The 19,791-nt window shown below is 40.6% G+C and overlaps 2 protein-coding genes across 2 annotated transcripts in view; one reads left to right on the top strand and one right to left on the bottom strand.

The window, feature by feature from the left end:
• Positions 1–19,791, bottom strand: part of ESM1 (endothelial cell specific molecule 1) — a 45,367-nt gene that overhangs the window by 22,186 nt on the left and 3,390 nt on the right. The window lies entirely within an intron of this gene.
• On the top strand, positions 8,972–19,068 carry GZMK (granzyme K). Its single transcript, XM_039220794.1, has 5 exons — positions 8,972–9,086; positions 9,434–9,581; positions 16,094–16,244; positions 17,020–17,289; positions 18,676–19,068. The coding sequence occupies exons 1-5, from the start codon at positions 9,026–9,028 to the stop codon at positions 18,847–18,849; spliced, it is 804 nt and encodes a 267-aa protein (XP_039076725.1). The 5' UTR covers positions 8,972–9,025; the 3' UTR covers positions 18,850–19,068.

The following is a 19,791-nucleotide window of genomic DNA, read 5'->3' as shown; positions in this document are numbered from 1 at the left end:
ACAAAATAAAAACCTAAAGAGCAAACAGTGAACACTGTTCTAGATCTCTGGGATGATAAGGTAACTGGTCTGCTAAGAGAGTTTTTCTTCTTCCCTCAACTATGAATTATTAAAAGCCTCCTCATTTATAGAATACTCAGCACCATGATTTAGACCCCACACCAAGCATCCTTGGCTTTGGTTGAGTTGGTGTCTTTGAATCTATCAGTAGGTGCTGTAATCAGCTGGCCTGGATCCTGCCAAGTGACTCACAAGGACACTTTTCTAAGGCTTTTGACTGCATGAGACTTTATTCTTACAGCAGGTGTCTGGAAATTAGTAACACAAGAGCAGTATCACTCAGAGAAGGGCCTTCTTCTTTAATATCATGCTATCCCACTCTCCAGTTGCCTGTATTCTTGCTACATATTACGTGCAAATGGCTTCTCTGTGTGTATGACTGCAGTCCCTGAATCGGAAGCCCATAGTTCCTGGGACTCTCACTCTTCACCTTCTTGCTTTTTCACAGAAGCATTCAAAACTCATTCCAGCGAGAAAAGTACTCTCTGGTTGCAATCCAAACTTTAAAATATTTCTCTGGCCACCTCCCACACAATCTATACACACATTGGGCAGAAACACATGCTCCTTAACACTTCTAGTTGTAATAACAGTTTTAAACATCTCAGCATTGGTAGCTCAGGGGCTTCCAGCTTATCAATTCACCAATAATATGCAGAAACAAAATATGTCTAGAGCCAACCCATTACTTACCCATAGTATATGATGCCAATAAGGTATGACTTAATCAGAGCAAGGAATATTCTCCACTCAAACCAACCTCATTCCTGCCATCATACCTGACAGCCCATCACTAAGATGTTTCCTCTGAATCTTTACAGTTTTTTTTATTATTATTTAAGAAACATTAAATAAAATGAGAACACACTATAAAGAGGCAACACTTAAAATATTTTTGAGCTATGAGATGTTGGCAGGTATTTGCTGGCTATAAATCCTTGCGGATGACGATTGTTAAGAGAAATAAGGATACTGACAGTGAAGGTGGAGGTGGAATGGTCCTCATGGTCAATTTTACCCTCTTCGAAATTTGGTCTTAACCAGTTCTGATAACTGTTTGGTTTTTGGTTCTCTCTCTCTCTCTCTCTCTCTCTCTCTCTCTCTCTCTCTCTCTCGTGTGTGTGTGTGTGTGTGTGTGTGTGTGTTTATTGCTTGGCAAATTTAAGAAAGCATAAAAAGGACTAAAAGACACATCCAAACTTTGTTTATTAGGAAAGAAATGAGTAGAAGTGGATTTTGAAACATGTTCTTTCCTGTTGACACATGTTCAAAGAATGTCTGGAGGAAATACTAAATTAAAGTACAGACTGATTCAACTATTGGCATCAAATCACTTACCATGTAATATGGTTGCTATCTTGAATATGAGGGAAAAGAAAAAGAAGCTTCCCAACGTTATAATTTTGTTGATGAAAACAATGAAAATCTTAATTTAGAATCTATTTTATGTTATTTTGATTTTATCACTATGAATTCCCTTGGAGACATTTACTCAAAATGGCTCTATTATATTCATTGTTCCTGATACTGCTGATATAAAGAGTATAGGGAGGACAAAAGCTTTAATATTTCAAATATAGAGCTGGCAACTATAAATATTCACCTATGAATATTCCTTCCTAGATAAATTTTGAGCCTTCCTCCTAAAACGTCAGGAAATGTTATTGACAGGTAACGAGTTATAAAATCTTGACTAAACATATTTTGAGGCACAACTATCTATCTGTTCTTTTGTTCACTTAGCAAGCCCGTAGAGTGTGCATTGTACTCTGTGGGGAGTGGAGCAAGATACTGAAATATAAATTCACTTCTGCCCATTCCCACCTAGCTAACAGAACCCCTATTTTGTAGGAAGGAGATGTGCCAGCGTGCTTCTGGGAAAGGTGTGGCATCCCAAAATACACTGGCAGGAAATGCAATGTACTTTAATCTTCTCTTTAACCTTGTACCCAAATGTGACCTCTGGGGTCATGAGGTTAGTAGACACAAGGACTGAGGATGCACACTTGAGTCTTGATAGTAACATTGAACTCCTGAATTAACCAACCTAGGTACTATCCTACCCCAGAGCTTCTTGTTAGATGAGAAAGTGAATTTTCTTGTTGTTTAAGCCCCTCTGGGTTGAGATTTTTTCTACTTGCAGCTGAAATCATTTCTCGCTGGAATCAAGTGCATAGACACAGTTCTCAAGAAACTAACAATCTCAGGTGAGTAGGCTGAATATGATAAATATCAGAATAATATCACATCAGATGTTAAGTATTACTTCTAAGCCTTCCTCTTGCTTTTGGAAGAGGGAAAATCACTTCCACTTGGAATGATTAGGAAACACAGCATGTGGAAGGTAGTAGGAGAGGCTACAGGGAAGCAGTAGAAGAAAAAGTTGTTGAAGCAATATTATAAGGAGAGGTCAAGGTGGAAGACTGAAGACATACGCTGTTTTCCATCATGAGTTCTATGGAATTCAGGGGTCCTGAGACATTCTGTAAAACGAAATATTCTGTGGTAAAGTAAGTTTGAGAAACTGAACATACTCTAGTTCTACATATGGCCCTGGGTTTGAACAATGCACATTATGATTCAAAGGCTGGAAAAAGATCAGAACTACACTTTACTTTGTTGAATTGCCTATTCGTTGCTGAAGCTTCTTGGACAACAAAATGCTTTTTGCTCCAGGACAACTGCTATCATCACAACCATGGCTAGTGCTATTGGTACACACTCTGGAAAAGGCTGGGCTGAAGAGAGAGAGAAGTCTAGAGAGACTAGAAGTCTAGAGAGATTTCTAGAGAGACTTTGGAGAACAGGAAGAGGAAGTGGCAGTAAAGAGATGCATAATGATTGAAGAGGTGAAGAATATAAAGACAGGAGTCAGGGGTCAAGGACAGAGGATGCTTCAAGGAAAAACTGGTCAGCAGAGTAAAAGGATGCAAAGAAATCAGAAAGAATGAGGGTCGAGAAAAGCCAACAAGAGCCACTGAAAATGCGTTTCACTAGTGAAGTGAGAAATGAAAACAATTTGTCAAGATGACAAGAGATAGTAAGAAGTTGATTAGGAAAGAAAGAAAAGGAATGATAAACTGAGGGGCAAACATGTTCAAGTGAATCCCAAGCAGCCTCCATGCTGTCAGCACAGAGCCCAACATGGGGGGCGAACTCACAAATCATGACATTGTGACCTGAGTTGAAATCAAGAGTCAGATGCTTAACCAACTGAGCCACCCAGGTGCCCTTTATTTGTATGTATATTGATTTGCTTACAGATTGAACCCACTAATTACTACTCTTAACTTTTTTGATTGTTATGTAAGACCACTTCATATATTAAGGATATTATTTGGGGCGGGGGGGATGTTTTTCAATACAAATGACAAACATTTTGTCATGTCTTTGGATATTACTGGTGGTATTGTTTGCCTTACATAATTCATAAAACTTTATAGGCTCTAACATTGATGTTTTCCTTTGTACCTTCCTCTCTCAAACAGTATTTTAAATTCGCCATTTCACTTAGGTTTATAATGATTTCATTTTTTTATAAACAATCTTTGATCCACCTGGAATTTGTCTGTGATAAAGACTAGGGTAGGGATTCAGGGATAGTGGGGGTAGGAGATGGAGATGTACAAAAACACGTGTGCGCACGTATGTGTGTTGTTTGTTAACCATCAGCCTTTGGTAAGAGTATTTCTATCACACTTAAAACTAGTGTACATGATAATTTCTACTTGATCTCATCTAAGTGAAACAATTGATTCTTTCGAGTTCCAGCTAGGCCAAAGCATTGTTTCTCTCATTAACACATCTGATCATCCCCTTTGAAATACCTCCCATTTTGCCTGCTGTGACTTTATTTTATGAAACCCTTGTGATTAGTTCCAACAACTGACTTGCTTTGAATATAATGAGACAATTCCTTTCTAAAGATCTATTTCAATTGTAGAAGGATGATATATTTGGCTTGCAACACATCACAGTATCTGAGATGTTCAACTATAAATGGACGTGTTCTTCCATCCTCAAATGATTGTTTCCATCCTTCTCTACCATGTTTATTTCCTTCCCTTCCCTTCCTGCTTCCCCCTTCCTTCTGGTTTTTATCAGCTGGCTCTTTCCTTGACTTGACCTACATACTGACCCCAGTTTTGTCCCTAACCACCCCCCCCCCCAGACTCAAAACTCCTCAATTTCTCTGTGCAAGACCAGTGTCCCCACAGGCCTGGCACTGGGAAGAGAGGTCAGGGCTGCAAACCGTCCTTTGGCAGTCATCCCTGGTGAAAGGATTTTCACATGTGTAAATCTTTTAGGACAACGATTGCAGACTGTGTGAGAGCAAGATTTCCTGGATCTGCATCAGGTCCAGGACATCGCAGAGACCACCCCACGTGGAACTTTCTTCACGTATCCCACAACATTTCAGCTCAGTGAAAAAGAACCTCTAAAACCACCCTGAAGAAGAAAAGACAAAGAAGAGATGTCACAGAAGGGCAGCTTGTGGCCTAGAGACCCAGCTGAGATAAGTAAGGACAGTGTCAGAGTGCCTGGGTGGTTCAGTCAGTTAAGCATCCAACTCTTGGTTTTGGCTCAGGTCATGATCTCAATGTTTTGTGAGTTCAAGCGAGCCCTGCACTGGGCTCTGCCCTGGCAGCGTGGAGTCTGCTTGGGATTTGCTCTCTCTCTCTCTCTCTCTCTCTCTCTCTCTGCCTCTCCGCCACTCACATTGTCTCTGTTTCTCTGAAAGAAAGGAAGGACGAAAGAAAGAAAGAAAGAAAGAAAGAAAGAAAGAAAGAAAGAAAGAAAGAAAGAAAGAAAGAAAGAAAGAAAGGAAAGAAAGAGAGAAAGAGAGAAAGAAATAAGGGGAAAAAGAAAAGAAAAAGAAAGTAAAGACAGTGTTTGACCAGGCAACCAGCTCTGCGAGCACCAGGAGCCCCCTCTGCCACTGTCAAGGGCTTTCCTGTGGTTGCTCCTTATGCCAAGATCTTGTATTTACCCATTGCCCTTCTCATTCCCTGCCACTGTTCCATAGCTGACTTGGAATTAAAGGAGGAGGAGGTGAAAGGCCTACTGTGTGACTTAAGTCAGCAGTGGTGGGTAGGAAACATATTCATGTTTAAGAAAGGAAGGTGATTCAGAGGCCAAATATGTTCTGATGAAAAGCTAAGATGGAAGAAGACACGCCAAATTTCCTACCATCCCACTCCCCCACCCCACCACCGCTCCATCACGGGGCAGACCTAAGGCAGGTCTCTGAAGCTTTTAAGCAGATTAGGAAAAAGCAGTGATGCATGTGCTACAACCCAGCTCATCTAATTTCTCTGTCAAAGAGAAACCATTGACTATTGAGACCATTGAGAAACCTCTGTCCTTGAGGTTCAAGCCAAAGCCCCAGCCCAGGTCTGAGTCAAGGGATACTTTGTTTTCCTTAGTGATTGTTCTCAAACCCATTCATTTTAAGAAATCTCTGGGAGGGATGGCTGAACTCTAAAGCTACGTGTATATTGCCTTGGGACCTTTGGACATATCGTCATCGTACAGCACCCCAGGGGCCGTTCCCATCCAATTTTAAAAACTGCCATAGTTCCATCATAATTGTTGGCAGATTCATTTCTCAAGTGAGCTAAACCACTACTGAACAGAAGTCAGGGCTAGTAGGGTGGTGAGCCATAAAGGAAGGACCCAGGGGAATTCTGCCGAATCCTGATCTCCCATGCCCGGGGCTGGAAAGGATGGGACAGCCACGGGGGTCTTAGAAACCTTGGTGTTGGGAGATATTTTCAAAGGAGGCTAAGAGGGAAGAGACAGAAGGAGTTTGAAACAGATCTGTTCTGTAGCTGTGTCTACAGAGCAGCAAACTACCTGCAGGGAAGACTGGGTGTGTTTTGCGTTTTTGTTTTGTTTTGTTTTGTTTTGTTGTTTGTTCATTTGTTTGGTTTCAGTTTCAGTCCATTGTGTACTGATACTTTTATTCAAGGCAACACAAGTGAATAGAAAAATTAAATTTTATAATAGGCATAAAGAGTATATACCCTATTTTATGATTAGATGGAACAAATACAAAATAGCATTTCATTAATTAAAATTAATTAGTATGGAGCCCCGATGGATGGCCATAAAGAGCTTCTAAACTGACTCTCAGTTTCTGTCCTCAGTTTGCCCAAGGTAGGTAATGAACGGGTCACAGACTGAGACAGTTCTGGGGGCCACGTTTTGAGGGGGCATGGCTTTAGAGGGCGTGGCTAACTAAAGTGAGGAAGCAGGTGTTTAGGCTGGTAAAGAAAAACAGCCCCACTGAGAGAATCACACGTGGTCTTTGGATGGACAGCTGTTCTATAAGGGTCTCTGAAAATATTGGAGGGCCAAAAGAGAGAGAAAGTGGGAGAGAAAACAAAAACCCTGTGTTCAAAAAAACAGCATCTCCAAGAGCAGCTAATGAGGACCACAAGTTCCCTGATTCGGGAAGCCAGTCCCGCACGGAGCATCACCTCACGTTCTCTCAGCCCAGCCCAGCTGCTACAAAAGCCATCCAAAGCAAACATGGCTCTCCCCACAGCAGACTCAACAGAACAAAACCAACACCCAGAAATAAATTGGATCGGCGAGCTCATCATGTTACACAGCTCTCTGTTCTCAAATCCAGGATCCTGAATATATAATAACAAATGATACTATTAACTGGTGCATTGGTCCCAAAGCCAAAAGCCAATAACTCATTACTATAAACCAAATTGATTCTCAGAAGTTTCCAGGTCAGCTACAAGAAAGAGTTGCGGGACTGGTCCTCCCAATTGAACTAAATCTCACCCATGTCTAATTGCAGGATATATGGCTAAATCCATTTCCTCTCTGCACAGCCAGCCTGTTGCTTAGCACTTCTGAACCCCAGAGACTTCTCAAAGCAAGGCAGGCATGGCGTCAGGTTGAAAGCAATGTGGAGCCAGGGACTGGTACATCAGGGTTTAAGAACGGACGCTGCCACCCGCTAGTTCTGTAATCTCCAGAGAGCCTTTATCCACAAAACAAGCCTGACAGCCACGTCCCTGGAAATTCCGTTGAAAGCACTCAGCCATTTGTAAAAACCTACGTGGATGTGAGTCTTCACTTCGCAGAAATAATCAGCTCACAGATGTTTTTAACCATGCTCCCGACCCCTCCAGAATAAGCTTTGTCTTTCACACAGTCGATTTCCTCCTCAGAGTTCAAACCACTTCCGCATGTCACACATTATTTTCTTTATGTTCCCAACATCACTGGGACATCGTAGGGAACTGGCATCGTCAGGTCCACTTGACAGTTTGGAAAAGTGGCTTGTGCAGGATCTATCTAAGGCACATCGGCAGTGATAAAAGATAACTTGAAAATTCACAGGGACATTTGGCTGGAATTAACAAGTTGGGCTTATTAAGTTTGTGGCTTTTCTTAATCTGGCTCCTCCTTGTCTCACCCATGAGACTCGGCAACAGGAAGTCACTGCTCTGAATTGGTTTTGTTAATTCTGCTTATTTAACACGCAGAAGAGCTTCGTTATTGCTGCATCCTTGTGAAGTGAAAACAGGATATTCTTCAAAGTCTGTGTTCTGGCAGTGTATTTATTAACAAATATGTTATTTCAGGTCAAGCAAATGATTTGTCCCCACTTGCATGCTGTGTGATCTCAGGTCAATTACTTAGCTTCCCTGAGCCTGTTATTTCAGTTGTAACATAAGTAGAATAGTTGACCTACCTTCCTCACAGATATAAGAACTGAAGATATATAAATTCTCATGTAAAGAGAATTTCGGAAATAATGTAAGACACTTCACTTACATTTTTGAATTATAATATATAATATACAATTATTAAACTGTTTATTATTTTTCCCACTGTCTCATGCTATAAAAACAAGTTTGGTAGGACTCTCTTGCAGTCTGCCAAGCATAATAGCTCTGGATTTCAATTCTCCTTTGCAAAAAAAAAAAAAAAAAGAGGCCAAGATGCATATATCTTAGGACAAAGAAAATAAGATCTGTTAATTCAAGGCAAATTTTGGTCAGTATCTCTGGACTGGGGTTACAGTGCCTGATTTATCTGTTTGTACGTATTTTACAAAATTTGCACTCTTGATCAGCATGAAGCATGAACAGAATCTTGAGGAATATGAAGTCTAATAGCTTTGGTGGTGATGAGAAAGTTCTATAGAAAGACTGCAATACATTATCATCTGTTCCCAGGAAGAATGATGAAATGTGGTCCTTGAGTTTTAAGAGATATTATTATCAAGGCCTTGGATAATCATATGATAATTTTTCAACCACAAATGAGTAAAGGAGAGACTCCAAATTCAAAATATGTTGCTAATGTTCCTTTGAAGTACGTTATGAAATCGCCTCCCAAAAATGTAACTAAAATTAACCCAGATTTAGTCAAATTTAGAGTAAATGGTGTGACTAGAAATAAGTTTGCTACAAAATATGTGGGTTTTTTTGGATGATGTTCAGGCTTCAACTAAGGCTTATTGCAATGCAAGCATGATCTGTGCAAGGTTCCGTGTCTCTCTCTATAATATATCTATGTCCAAATGAAAAATGGTGAGAAACTAAATACGATAGGCACCATTTTCTGCCAGGAAAAATAGTTAAGTATTGATTTAGAGCAATAAGTGTCTTTGGACTTTGTCTGCAACTTCATTGAATTCTTGGATATTTATTATTCTTTCACCTTTTATAATACAAGTGCTCAGATATCGAAGGCGGTTAACTCCAGAAATGAGTTTCTTATTGCATACACATCAAAAAAGCACTAACAGCTTGGATCAGTCTCCTCAAATGGGTATACACTTGCACACATAGGTGTGAAAAACCTTACCTCTGGAACACTTGTGGTGAGACAGTTAAAACTTTCGAAATCAAAACTCAGTCTTCAGAAGCTTCTTTCCTTCACCAATGCAGTCAGGATTTTCATCTGGGCTTCTTAAATCGAAGCCATTGAAATGATGGGGTTTTATTTTTCTCTATTTTTCCTAACAGCTGGCATTTCAATGACTCCAGAGTGTAAGTATTTTCTATACCTACCACATCAGAGATGTTAAGTGAGTTTCTAGTGATTGTGCTGTTACTTATAAATGAAAATGATTTCTCACAACCCTATCTCTCTGATTGTATTAAGTTAAATCCTATTGATTATATCATTGTTAAATTCTATATTATTAAACGATATATATATTATTAGATATTATTAAATGTATTTTAGAATTGTTAACCAGTAAAATTATAATAACTTTTAGATGACTGTAGGTTGTTTTTAATCATTGAAAGGATGTGTTTACTGTCAAAAGAAGAATTACATGAAATAATCTGATTAGCTTTTTCTTGTTGAGTCCGTGGGTTTCCTTCTGTAGGTTTCAGCATGGAGATTATTGGAGGGAGAGAAGTGCCGCCACATTCCAGGCCCTTCATGGCTTCCATCCAGTATGACGGCCACCACATCTGCGGTGGAGTGCTTATTCACCCGCAATGGGTGCTGTCGGCAGCCCACTGTCGCTCCCGGTGAGTGCCTGCTCTGGGTTTTCAGTGTTCTGCCTCCACTGGCTAGAAGTGAAGCTCCCCTGTCCCAGGAGAGAATTTTGTTTTTGAACATTCTAGGTGTAACGAACACAGTAATGTTTGCTGAATACAGATGTACTATCAAGGGGTATTAATGACAGTTCTGTCTTATTTACATATGTATTTTTTAATTGAAGTAGAGTGGACATATAATATTAAATGAGTTTCAGGTGTACAACATAGTGATCCAACATTTAAATACATTTTGACAGGCTCATCATGATCAAGTGTATTACAATATTATTGACTATGTTCCCTATGCTGTACTCTTCATCCCCCGTGACTTACTTTATTTTTTTTTTTAATGTTTTATTTATTTCTGAGAGAGAGAGAGCGTGAGCAGGGGAGGGTCAGAGAGAGAGGGAGACACAGAATCTGAAACAGGCTCCAGGCTCTGAGCTGTCAGCATAGAGCCCGACGCGGGGCTCGAACCCACAAACTGTGAGATCATGACCTGAGCCGAAGTCGGATGCTTAACCGACTGAGCCACCCAGGTACCCCCCCACCCCCACCCCGTGACTTACTTTAAAACTGGAAGTTTGCACCTCTTAATCGCCTTCACCCGTTTTGTCCAGCCCCCCACCGCTCCCCTCTGGCAACCACCAGATTGTTCTCCATATTTTTGAGTCTGTTTCTCTCTTTTCTGTCGTTACTATTTATTTGTTCACTGTTTTTGTTTTTGTCTTTTAGATTTCACATGTAGGTGAAAGCATACGGTATTACTTCTTCTCTGGCTCCTTCTCCTAGCATACTGCCCTCTAAGTCCATCCATGTCGTGCCATGCGAATGGCAAGATTTTGATCTACCCTTAGCTTCTGTGAGCACTGACCAACTGGTGGAGTTTGCTTAGCCTCTTGCACACCCAAGGTTTCTGCCCTGAGTTTTCCTTTTCAGGGAGAGCTGGGCCACTTTTCCCGGGCAAGCCATTGGACAAACCCAAGTGCTCCCTGTAATGCAGGAAAGGCAGCAACGGTAGTAATCGGAGAGTGGCATTCCTTACCTTGTTAGACAACTTGAGCTTGCAGCTTCCCTTTCCCATTTTACAAAATGTTAGTAATAATAACAACAGTACCTGCTTTGTGGGGTTTGGAGGGTTAAATAGTATCTATTTGAGTATTTTAGTATGCTTAGCACGGAATAAGTACGAATAAATTGGAGCTGTTATTGTTATGTGTACAAGAAGCCTGCTTTGTTAAATGGATTTTTAGGACCCTTATGGTAACTCCTCTTCCCCACCCCCAAGCCTCCACCCCCCTCCCCAGAGGCCTGAGGCCCACAATTTGGGAATCACAGCTGTAAAGGGACAACAAATTTCCTAGTTTAAAAAAAAAAAGCTATAGATGATTTGCACAAGGAGAGAAAGAGATGTTTTTCTGGAATACTTAGAACAAAAGCTTTTCCGAAGACAGGCTGTAATCTCTCATAGTACATTTCAGTCTGTGATTCTCTTACTTTAGATTTTAAAAAAGTCCAAAACTCTTCTTGGGATGCTGCAACCTTTGCAAAAAGAAAAGCAATGGAAAACCAATAGGCTGTTTGTTGTTTTGTTTACTTGTTTGTTTAGGGGCATTGTTTTTTTTGTTTTTTAATTGTTTTTGTTGTTGGTTGTATGTTTCTCCCTTATGTTTCTTGCCCAAATAAGCCAAGAAGAGATGGGGACTGCTTTCCTGACAAACATTACAGCACTTCCCTTAAAACTCTCTTAGCCACAATGGTTTGCTCTCCAGGCTAGGGAACAACTGAATTGACTAGCCCCCTTTTAATACGACTAAACACAAATTAGAAATTTTGAAGCCTGTAGAAAGTGAGGACTTTTGTTTTATTTCTAAACAGCAAGCCGCTAATTTCCAATTTCATACGGCTACCTCGTTCAAATGGGGTTTTTGCCGTCAAAGACGTCACCTTTGTGTCCGTATCGCTTCTGTCCTTTTCAGAGCACGAGTCCCCCCGAGGGACCAGCTAGGCAGAGGGTGACTACCAATAAATGTTCATTCAATTCAAAATATGCACGTCTTCAATCATTCTTATGGCACACATTCAAGTGGACTCTAACCTACCCAGACACAGAGCTTTACTTATTATAAAACACTCAACAAAGGCTGGATAGAAGGAAGGAAAGATATTGGAGGACTTTCTTTTTTTTCTTTTCTAAGCCAAAAACACAGTGTGTGAAGTCCTTCACAAATCTTAAACTGCTATCCAAAAGTGAATAATATTATTAATTTGAATTTAAAATTTTGTCAAGTGAACTTAACTCCGTAGGAGTGGGTCCTCAAACTGACAAATTGGTGAAAAGAGATCTTGGAATTAAATTTAAAAAACAAAAAATGAAAGAAAAACCAACTCTTGCTAAATACCATTTTCAAGGGCCAGAGTTTAAAGAACTGCAGAATATGTGGATCAGATTTCCTTGTACAGGACACTTGGGTGTAAAAATGTAGGCGGATTGGTGCTTAGAAAAATATCAAGCTTTGTGAAATTCAAAATATTTATGAAATAGTTTAATGGTGGCTTCCCACAAATGTACTTTCAAGCATCCTGGGGGAATAGCTTACTAACTCCAGGCCCCTTTTTCAGCAAAACTGTGAAGGAGGCCAAATCTGGGGTGCCCCCATCTCACTACCGTTCCTCACTGTGTCCCTTGCCCTTTCCATTTGTTTCCGTGCCAACTATAAAAGCAAACCAGTAAAAAAGCTTTTGCTAATCTTATTTTCAGCCTTTCAATTTATCAGAAGCAATACAGCAATACTCTCGCCAACTCTTGTCCACTGTCTTCCTGAATCCCTCCCCTGCCTTCCCTCACTGATCACCTCCTCCTCTCACCTGCTTGGGCTGTAATTAGAGGAAGCCCCCCTCCAGACCCCACCCCCCCTGCCCCAGTCCCTTCCACATGGCCTCACGCCATCTCAGACCACTAGGGGCATCCAGAGTAAATGGTGAGGATTCAGCCCCCAGACTCAAACCAGCTGAACTTCAATTTGCATCCTGGAGCCTCCCCTGAATGTCTGTGGGACTTTCTCAAGTTTGTTAATTTACCCGAGTCTTAGTCTCCTCATCTGCAACGTGGGGATAATCATAATACCTCCCTCACAGGACTGTTGTGAGGTTTAAAGGAGCAAGAATTTGTAAAATGCTTAGCACAAAACCTGACACACCACAATAACTTAGTACATGTCAAATAACGTCATTATGTTATTATGTGTACTTTCTACTGTAGTCACTGAGGCACCAGTCCGATGATGCAGTTGTGTGAGGATGGGACAGAAATAGCCCCTCTCTGACAGCCAGGTAATTCCCTCCTCTCTTAGACTGAAGAGACCTCCAGGAAATAAGGACCCTGTCTTTGTTAGCCCAGGAGGAGGGCCTAAGCAGAAACATGACTTAGTGCCAAGGCAAATGGCAGAGGAAATAGTCTTGAAGGGGCTTGGCATGGGGCTTACAGAGGTGTCATGGAAAGAGCGTTGGGCTTGAACTCACAAGGCTTCAGTCCTGATTTCCTCACTTATCATGTGTGTCACCTTTGCCCAAAGAACCCTTCTACTGGTGAGGACTATACAACACACCAACACTGAAAAGGGTTATTTTTAGACACAATAGGACGATGTTTCAGTAGAAGGCTGATGTCAGGAAAAGACTGCAAACAATACTTTTGTTCCTGCTCTGCCTGTAGTTCTATTCCAGGTAAGTCCAGGGTGGGACTCAGAAAGCTGTATTTTATTTTAAGCACTCCAAGGGCACCTGGGTGGCTCTGTCAGTTAAGCGTGCAACTCTTGATTTCCGCTCAAGTCAGGATCTCACTGTTTGAGTCCCATGTCAGGGAATGACAGTGCAGAGCCTGCTTGGGAGTCTCTCTCATTCTCTCTCTCTTTCTCTCTGCTCTTCCCTCTTTCTCTCTCTCAAAACAAATAAATAAACTTGAAAAAAAATTTTTTAAATATAAATGCACATCTCCACATGATTCTGAAGCAGGCGGTACAAAAAGAAACCCTACAACAAACAAATGAAAAACACTAGTATTATTACGTCTAGTGAACTCAGACGTGGGTTTAGCTAAGGAGGTGGGATCCTAGAATTCAGGTAATTCCAGGTATTTTGTGGGCAGCAAAATTGACCCTGGTAGTATAGATCACAGTTGTACCAGGAAAAGGGAAGTCAGAGAGGGTTCGTGGTCTGCTTGGGTTGTTTTTGATATTAACATGTCCCAGTGGAAATGAAAATAACCAAAACATTGCAAAGGCATTCATGAATCGAGGAAATGGGTAAAAGATATGGAAAACCAGAAAAATTTTCAACATCCATCCCCTAATCAAAATCCATCTTCTACACCCTGCATTTGCACCTCACAGTCTTCCTTGTGTTAGCTATGTATGCATGCATCCGTCTTTTCTGTTAAAGCAGGCTTCCTGGCATTTGGTATCATTTTCCACCCTCCCCACCCCCACCCCAAAGTTTGGGTTTAATGAGTATGTTGAATTTGAATTTGAATCAATCCTAGGAAATCTGATCCACATCCTTTGAGAAATTTCATCCCCATCCTGATTTTGCAATAGGCAAACTTTTCAACAAATAGAGCTGAAATTCTCAAAATAAACCAAAATAAGCTCTTTTGGTAGAAACTGAACAGTGGTCATTCCCAGCAGCCACAGCCCTACCTTATGCAAACCTACCCTCCCATAGCCATGAGCTCATTCTTCAAACCTGAAACAATACTTTCTTCCTTTTTCTATATGTTTTTTAAAAGCTCTTATGAGTCTTTGTTAATCTGTATGGATGAGAATGTGTATGTTTCTATTTTTAATTATAGTTGACATGCAATATTATATTAGTTTCAGATGTATAACATAGTGATTCAACAATTATGTATATAATCAAATGGTCACCGTAAGTGTAATTACCATCTCTCACCAAAGTTATTACAATATTTTTTACGATATTCTCCTATGCTGTACTTTTCATCCCCTTGAGTTATTTTATAACCGAAAGTTTGTACCTCTTAATTCCCTTCCCTTATTTTGCCCATCCTCCCCCATCTCTCCCCTCTGACAACCACCGGTTTCTTCTCTGTATCTGTGAATCTGTTTCTGTTTGTTTGTTTGTTTGTTTGTTCATGTGTTTTGTTTTTTTATATTCCACATATAAGTGAAATCATATGGTATTTGCCTTTCTCTGTCTGACTTGGGTGGGTGTGGATGTTTTTATTGTAATCTGTCTTGATCCCTTTTTCAAGTGACAGCGAAATAGTTATATGTAAACAAATGTCTTTTTATAACCCGCCTTGCTTCCTAAATGATTTGAAGTGGCTTCCTACAAACATGCAGTAATATGGGATTTTTTTTTTTTACCGTATGCCAAAAGCTGCAAGGTTTTGTCAAGATCTTAAAAAAAATTGTTTCTATTTTCATAACTAGATGTAAATGTAATTTTGTTCAACATGCAGTAAATCAAATCAATTGTGGCACTGTTGGAACCATGGTACTGGAACTGTGTATGGCCAGGGATAAAACGAAACGAAACAAGCAAAACAAACTATTGTTTCTATCTGACTCACCTGTTTATATCTTCTAAATCTCCACAATGGAATTTTCAAGTCTACTAACCCTACAGTGTCTTTATTTCAAATCAGTAATTATTTTTCACCTTGAGGAAAGTTTTCCTTTCTTGTCCAAATACTCTTTCTAACTGAAGGGACAGAACATAACTTATCTGACAGCCATGTAATGGATCTTTTTCTCCATATTGCCCTGAGATGAGGTCTAGATATACCAGGTTAGCAAATGCAGAGTCGAGGTTTTACCTTTTAGTTATTAAAACACTTAATGTTGGGAAGATGGAAAAGTTCTGGAGTTTGATGGTAGTGATAAACGAACAACAGTGTAAGTGTATTTAATGCCACAGAACTGTACATTTTAAAATGGTTTAAATGGTAAATTTTACATTATGTATATTTTACCTTAATTAAAAACAACTAACAATGATGGGTATAAATCTCAATCCACAACTCAAGAAATAGAATTCATTTCTACATAAATTAAAATAATTTTGTTGTAAACTTGATCTCAGTCAATTAGAATTGCATTCCTTTACCCCACAGTAGTGCACAGTTTTGATATTCTTTTTCAATACTATGGAATTTTGAAGTGGGGTGGGTCTGAGAGCAGGTCTTTGGCCTTTGATATTGTCCATTCATGCTTGGGTCCACAAAGACCTCTGTTACTCCACCTAATCCTAGATGTGTTACCTTGGAGATGGCCCTTGTTCCTGTGTGTGTGTGTGTGTGTGTGTGTATTATATATATATATAATATACATATTATATATATATATATAATATACATATTATATATATATATATATATATATATATATATATATATAAAACATTCTCCACCATTTTTTACCCTCCATTGAGGTATTTGGGACTTATTCTGTTCCTTCTATTTTCTTTGCTTTTTTTAGACATCACAAAGACCACTTTTTCAAAGTGATTTTAGGAGCACACTCTCTCTCAAAGAATGAGGCCTCCAAACAAATGTTTGATATTAAAAAATTTATACCATTCTCAAGAGTTATATCATATCGTAAATCAAATGATATCATGCTAATTCAGGTATGTAGTATTGCCTTCTTCCAACTTTTCCAGCATTCATATACAGCATATTTCATTTGTTAAATCATCCACACAAAAGCATTTTGTTAGCATCATCCCCATGTCTGAGGTAATTGTGACATATTCTAGAAGGGTCCATTTTACTCCATATGCAGCCTTGAAAGAAGCAAGCATTTATCACAAATGCATGAGGGCTGTGTTTATACAAGGGAAAGCAACCATGATGCTCACATATGTGGGAAGGGAGCGTCCCAGCAGGCTCAAAGATCCCCACTGAAAGCTTTTTTCCCCAAATGCTTTTATCATTAGCAAATGAAAAATACAAGTCCTTTATACAACTGAGCCAACCAAGTGAATTCAGGGACACAGAAGTGAGTTATATCTTAGTCTAGACCATACTTAGTCTAGTCCAAACTTAGTCTAGACCATACTCAAGGGTCTTATCCAGCGGAAACAGCCCAGCCCTTGAAGTCATGACCTATTGATGTTATTCCACAGAAACCCATCCAATGCAGAGCAAAGGCCAGTTTGCTTAAGGCTGGGCAAAAATTCCTGCTCTGTGGAAGCTCCCTCCCCAAGCGTCATTGAGCTCTACAGGGAATGGAGAGCATTTCAGAAAAGCAACAGCCACAAATACAGCTGCAGGCTACCACCAAAGTAGATTCAAGGAGAGGGATGCCTTCCTAGACCGAAGGGACCACACATACAACGCTTAGACTCATAGCAGAATACTATTGGGAATGGAGGATTATTTATTCTCTTTTCAATCTGTCAGCTTCACACGGCTGCAACACTCAACCGACAAGTCCAGCTGCTGCACCCAAGCTCCAAAAATGATATTAGAGCTGGAACGAAATGCCAGGTTACTGGCTGGGGAGCCACCGACCCAGAATTGTTAAGGACCTCTGATACCCTGCGTGAAGTCACCGTTACTGTCATAAGTCGAAAACTTTGCAACCGCCCAAGTTATTACAACCACAGCCCCGTTATAACGAAAGGCATGATATGTGCTGGAGATGACAGAGGCCAGAAGGATTCCTGCCAGGTAAGAGCCTATCTGTCAAATAGGCATCTCAGAGCGCTGTGCTGCATGCAGTCAAAGGCTCCTTTGGCTCCCTAGCACAGAGGAGAGGGAAGGGGGACACAAGATCACAACTCCAGAAAGTTCCTCTCCATTTCTCCACTGAGTTCTCTATTCTTCCTCATCTGCTCATGTGAATGAGTCATAAGAACTTGCCCAAGACAGAAGCACCCTTCAAAGGTTTGTTAATCAGGGGGTGCCTGGGTGGTTCAGTCGATTAAGTGTCTAACTCCTGATCTCAGCTCAAGTTTTGAGCTTAGGGTTGTGAGTTCAAGCCCTGCATTGGGCTCCACACTGGGTGTGAAGCCTACTTAAAAAAAAAAAAAAAAAAAAGAAGTTTGTTAATCAGGATAACAGACTGCATCTGAAATATATAGTATGTGTTTCTTAAATAATGTTGACAAATTGACTAAAAGGAGCAACAGTTCTACTTTTCAGAATCTTTGGTTTCTGAGGCAGTAAAAAAACAAGCAGGTGTTCATGTTTACAAGTGACAAACGGAACAGATGAATTACTGATTTTTAAGACATGAGAATGCACTGTTCACATCATACTGTGCTAAGCATTATCAAGGGGAAGGTATGATGATTTCAGAGACCACGTGTATCTGCAGCGCCCCAGCACTGTCACCCTTCCTCCTATACGTCTATGGTCATGGCCGACCAGAGCACAACCTGCCGTAGTCTGCAATGTGAGTGGCAGCAGATGCAAAGGCTGCCCTTCAGACGAGAAAGTCCCCTCTTATCATTCTGTAGCTTTCCTTGACAGATCTTCATTATGTGTTTAACCAAATCCCCTGGAATCAGTTCGCTGAGTGAGCATTTACAAAGTGCTGTGTATGTGCAAAACATTACATTCAATTACATGAGAATGCGAAAAGGGGGAAAAATAAGACAGAGTCCCTGCCACCAATATATTTACTACAACACATTTCTCTTTTCTGCCTGTCTCTATAACAACTTGATTTCAGATCCAGGAGCACCAAAATGAAATTCACAATGTGAAACATTCCTTTCATTTCAATGGGTTATTTTAAATTTTATATTCACTCATTCCTTAATGAATAAAGTTCTGTAGTTGCGGATTAACAAAGGTGGTGGGGGGGGGTAGTCCTAGACAGAGCTAGGGATGTGGGCAGAGAGACAGATAGACAGACAGACAGACAGACAGATGGACAGAATCATTGTCCTGGCCAGAGACAGAGACAGCCCGTGCTGAGAAAGGGGCTGTATCAGCAGTCTTCAGGACACGAAGAAACCAAGGCCATACAATAATCCTTTGAGTAATTAATAATTGGTGGTAGAAAAAGTTCCACAGCTTCTTACCAAGTATCTATTTTCTTCTTTCCAGGGTGACTCAGGTGGTCCCTTGGTTTGCAAAGGTGCTTTCTATGCTTTAGTCTCTGGAGGTCATAAATGTGGTCATCCCAAGAAGCCTGGAATCTACACCCTAATAACCCAGAAATACCAGGCTTGGATTAAAAGCAAGCTTGCCCCATCTCATGCGAACTATGACCACGAGTGATTTTCTTGGACCCATCAGCTGCTTGTTTTGCTTTCATAAGATGTTCTAGAGGCCACTTTGTCTTCATATGTAGTTGGATGTCATTAAAATGGAGCACACTTAGGGGCCACTCCTGCCTCCTGAGGACTGATTTTGTCAAGGAATCAAGCTCTTTGCCACATCTATAACTGCTGTATTTTTACTATGCTGATTTCATTCTGAATAAAAGTCAGAAGACTATGGCTTTGTTTTTTTATGGAAACGAGGTCCAGCAAATGATATACTCCCCACTCCACCCACACTCCCCCAAAGGGCAAAAGGTGATTAAGCAAGCCACGTTCCACCTTCAATCGGGTTTATGCTGTGATTTCTGCTGTGATTTTTATCCTAAACTGCATTTTTAAAATAAGAACCAGTGGGACACCTGAGCGGCTCAGTCAGTTAGGCATCTGACTCTTGATTTTGGCTCAGGTCATGGTCCTGTGGTTTGTGGGTCTGAGCCCCACGTCAGGCCCAGTGCTGACTGAATGGAGCTTGCTTGTATTCTCTCTCTCTCAAAATAAACAAATAAGCTTTAATAAAATAAAACAAAATAAGAAACAGTAAATGCAAACACTTCAACTAAAAGAATCATCAGGGGCGCCTGGGTGGCTCAGTCAGTTAAGTATCTGACTTTGGCTCAGGTCATGATCTCACGGTTTGTGGGTTCCAGCCCTGTGTCAGGCTCTGTGCTAACAGCTCAGAGCTTGGAGCCTGTTTCAGATTCTGTGTCTCCCTCTCTGTCTCTGCCCCTCCCCCACTTGTGCTCTGTCTCTCTCTGTCTCAAAAATAAACTATATGTTTGCACGTATAGGAGGATTAGGAGGAACTTGACGGAGGACCAAGGGGGAGAAGAAGGGCGGAAATGGTGGGGGAAAGGGAGAGAGGCAAACCATGAGAGACTCTTGAATGCTGACAAAAACT

The sequence above is a fragment of the Hyaena hyaena genome, unplaced genomic scaffold (genome assembly GCF_003009895.1).
Source record: "Hyaena hyaena isolate Hyena2069 unplaced genomic scaffold, ASM300989v1 scaffold_908, whole genome shotgun sequence".
NCBI classification, from domain to species: Eukaryota; Metazoa; Chordata; class Mammalia; order Carnivora; family Hyaenidae; genus Hyaena; species Hyaena hyaena.
This window is presented reverse-complemented; position numbering and strand designations above follow the sequence as displayed.

Bases quoted from the DNA above. Each gene is read 5' to 3' on its own strand.
- GZMK (XM_039220794.1), top strand. From the start codon at position 9,026: ATGATGGGGTTTTATTTTTCTCTATTTTTCCTAACAGCTGGCATTTCA. The intron at 9,582-16,093 runs GTGAGTGCCTGC...TGCTTTTTTTAG, and splicing joins GCAGCCCACTGTCGCTCCCG to ACATCACAAAGACCACTTTT. The intron at 16,245-17,019 runs GTATGTAGTATT...TCAATCTGTCAG, and splicing joins ATGATATCATGCTAATTCAG to CTTCACACGGCTGCAACACT.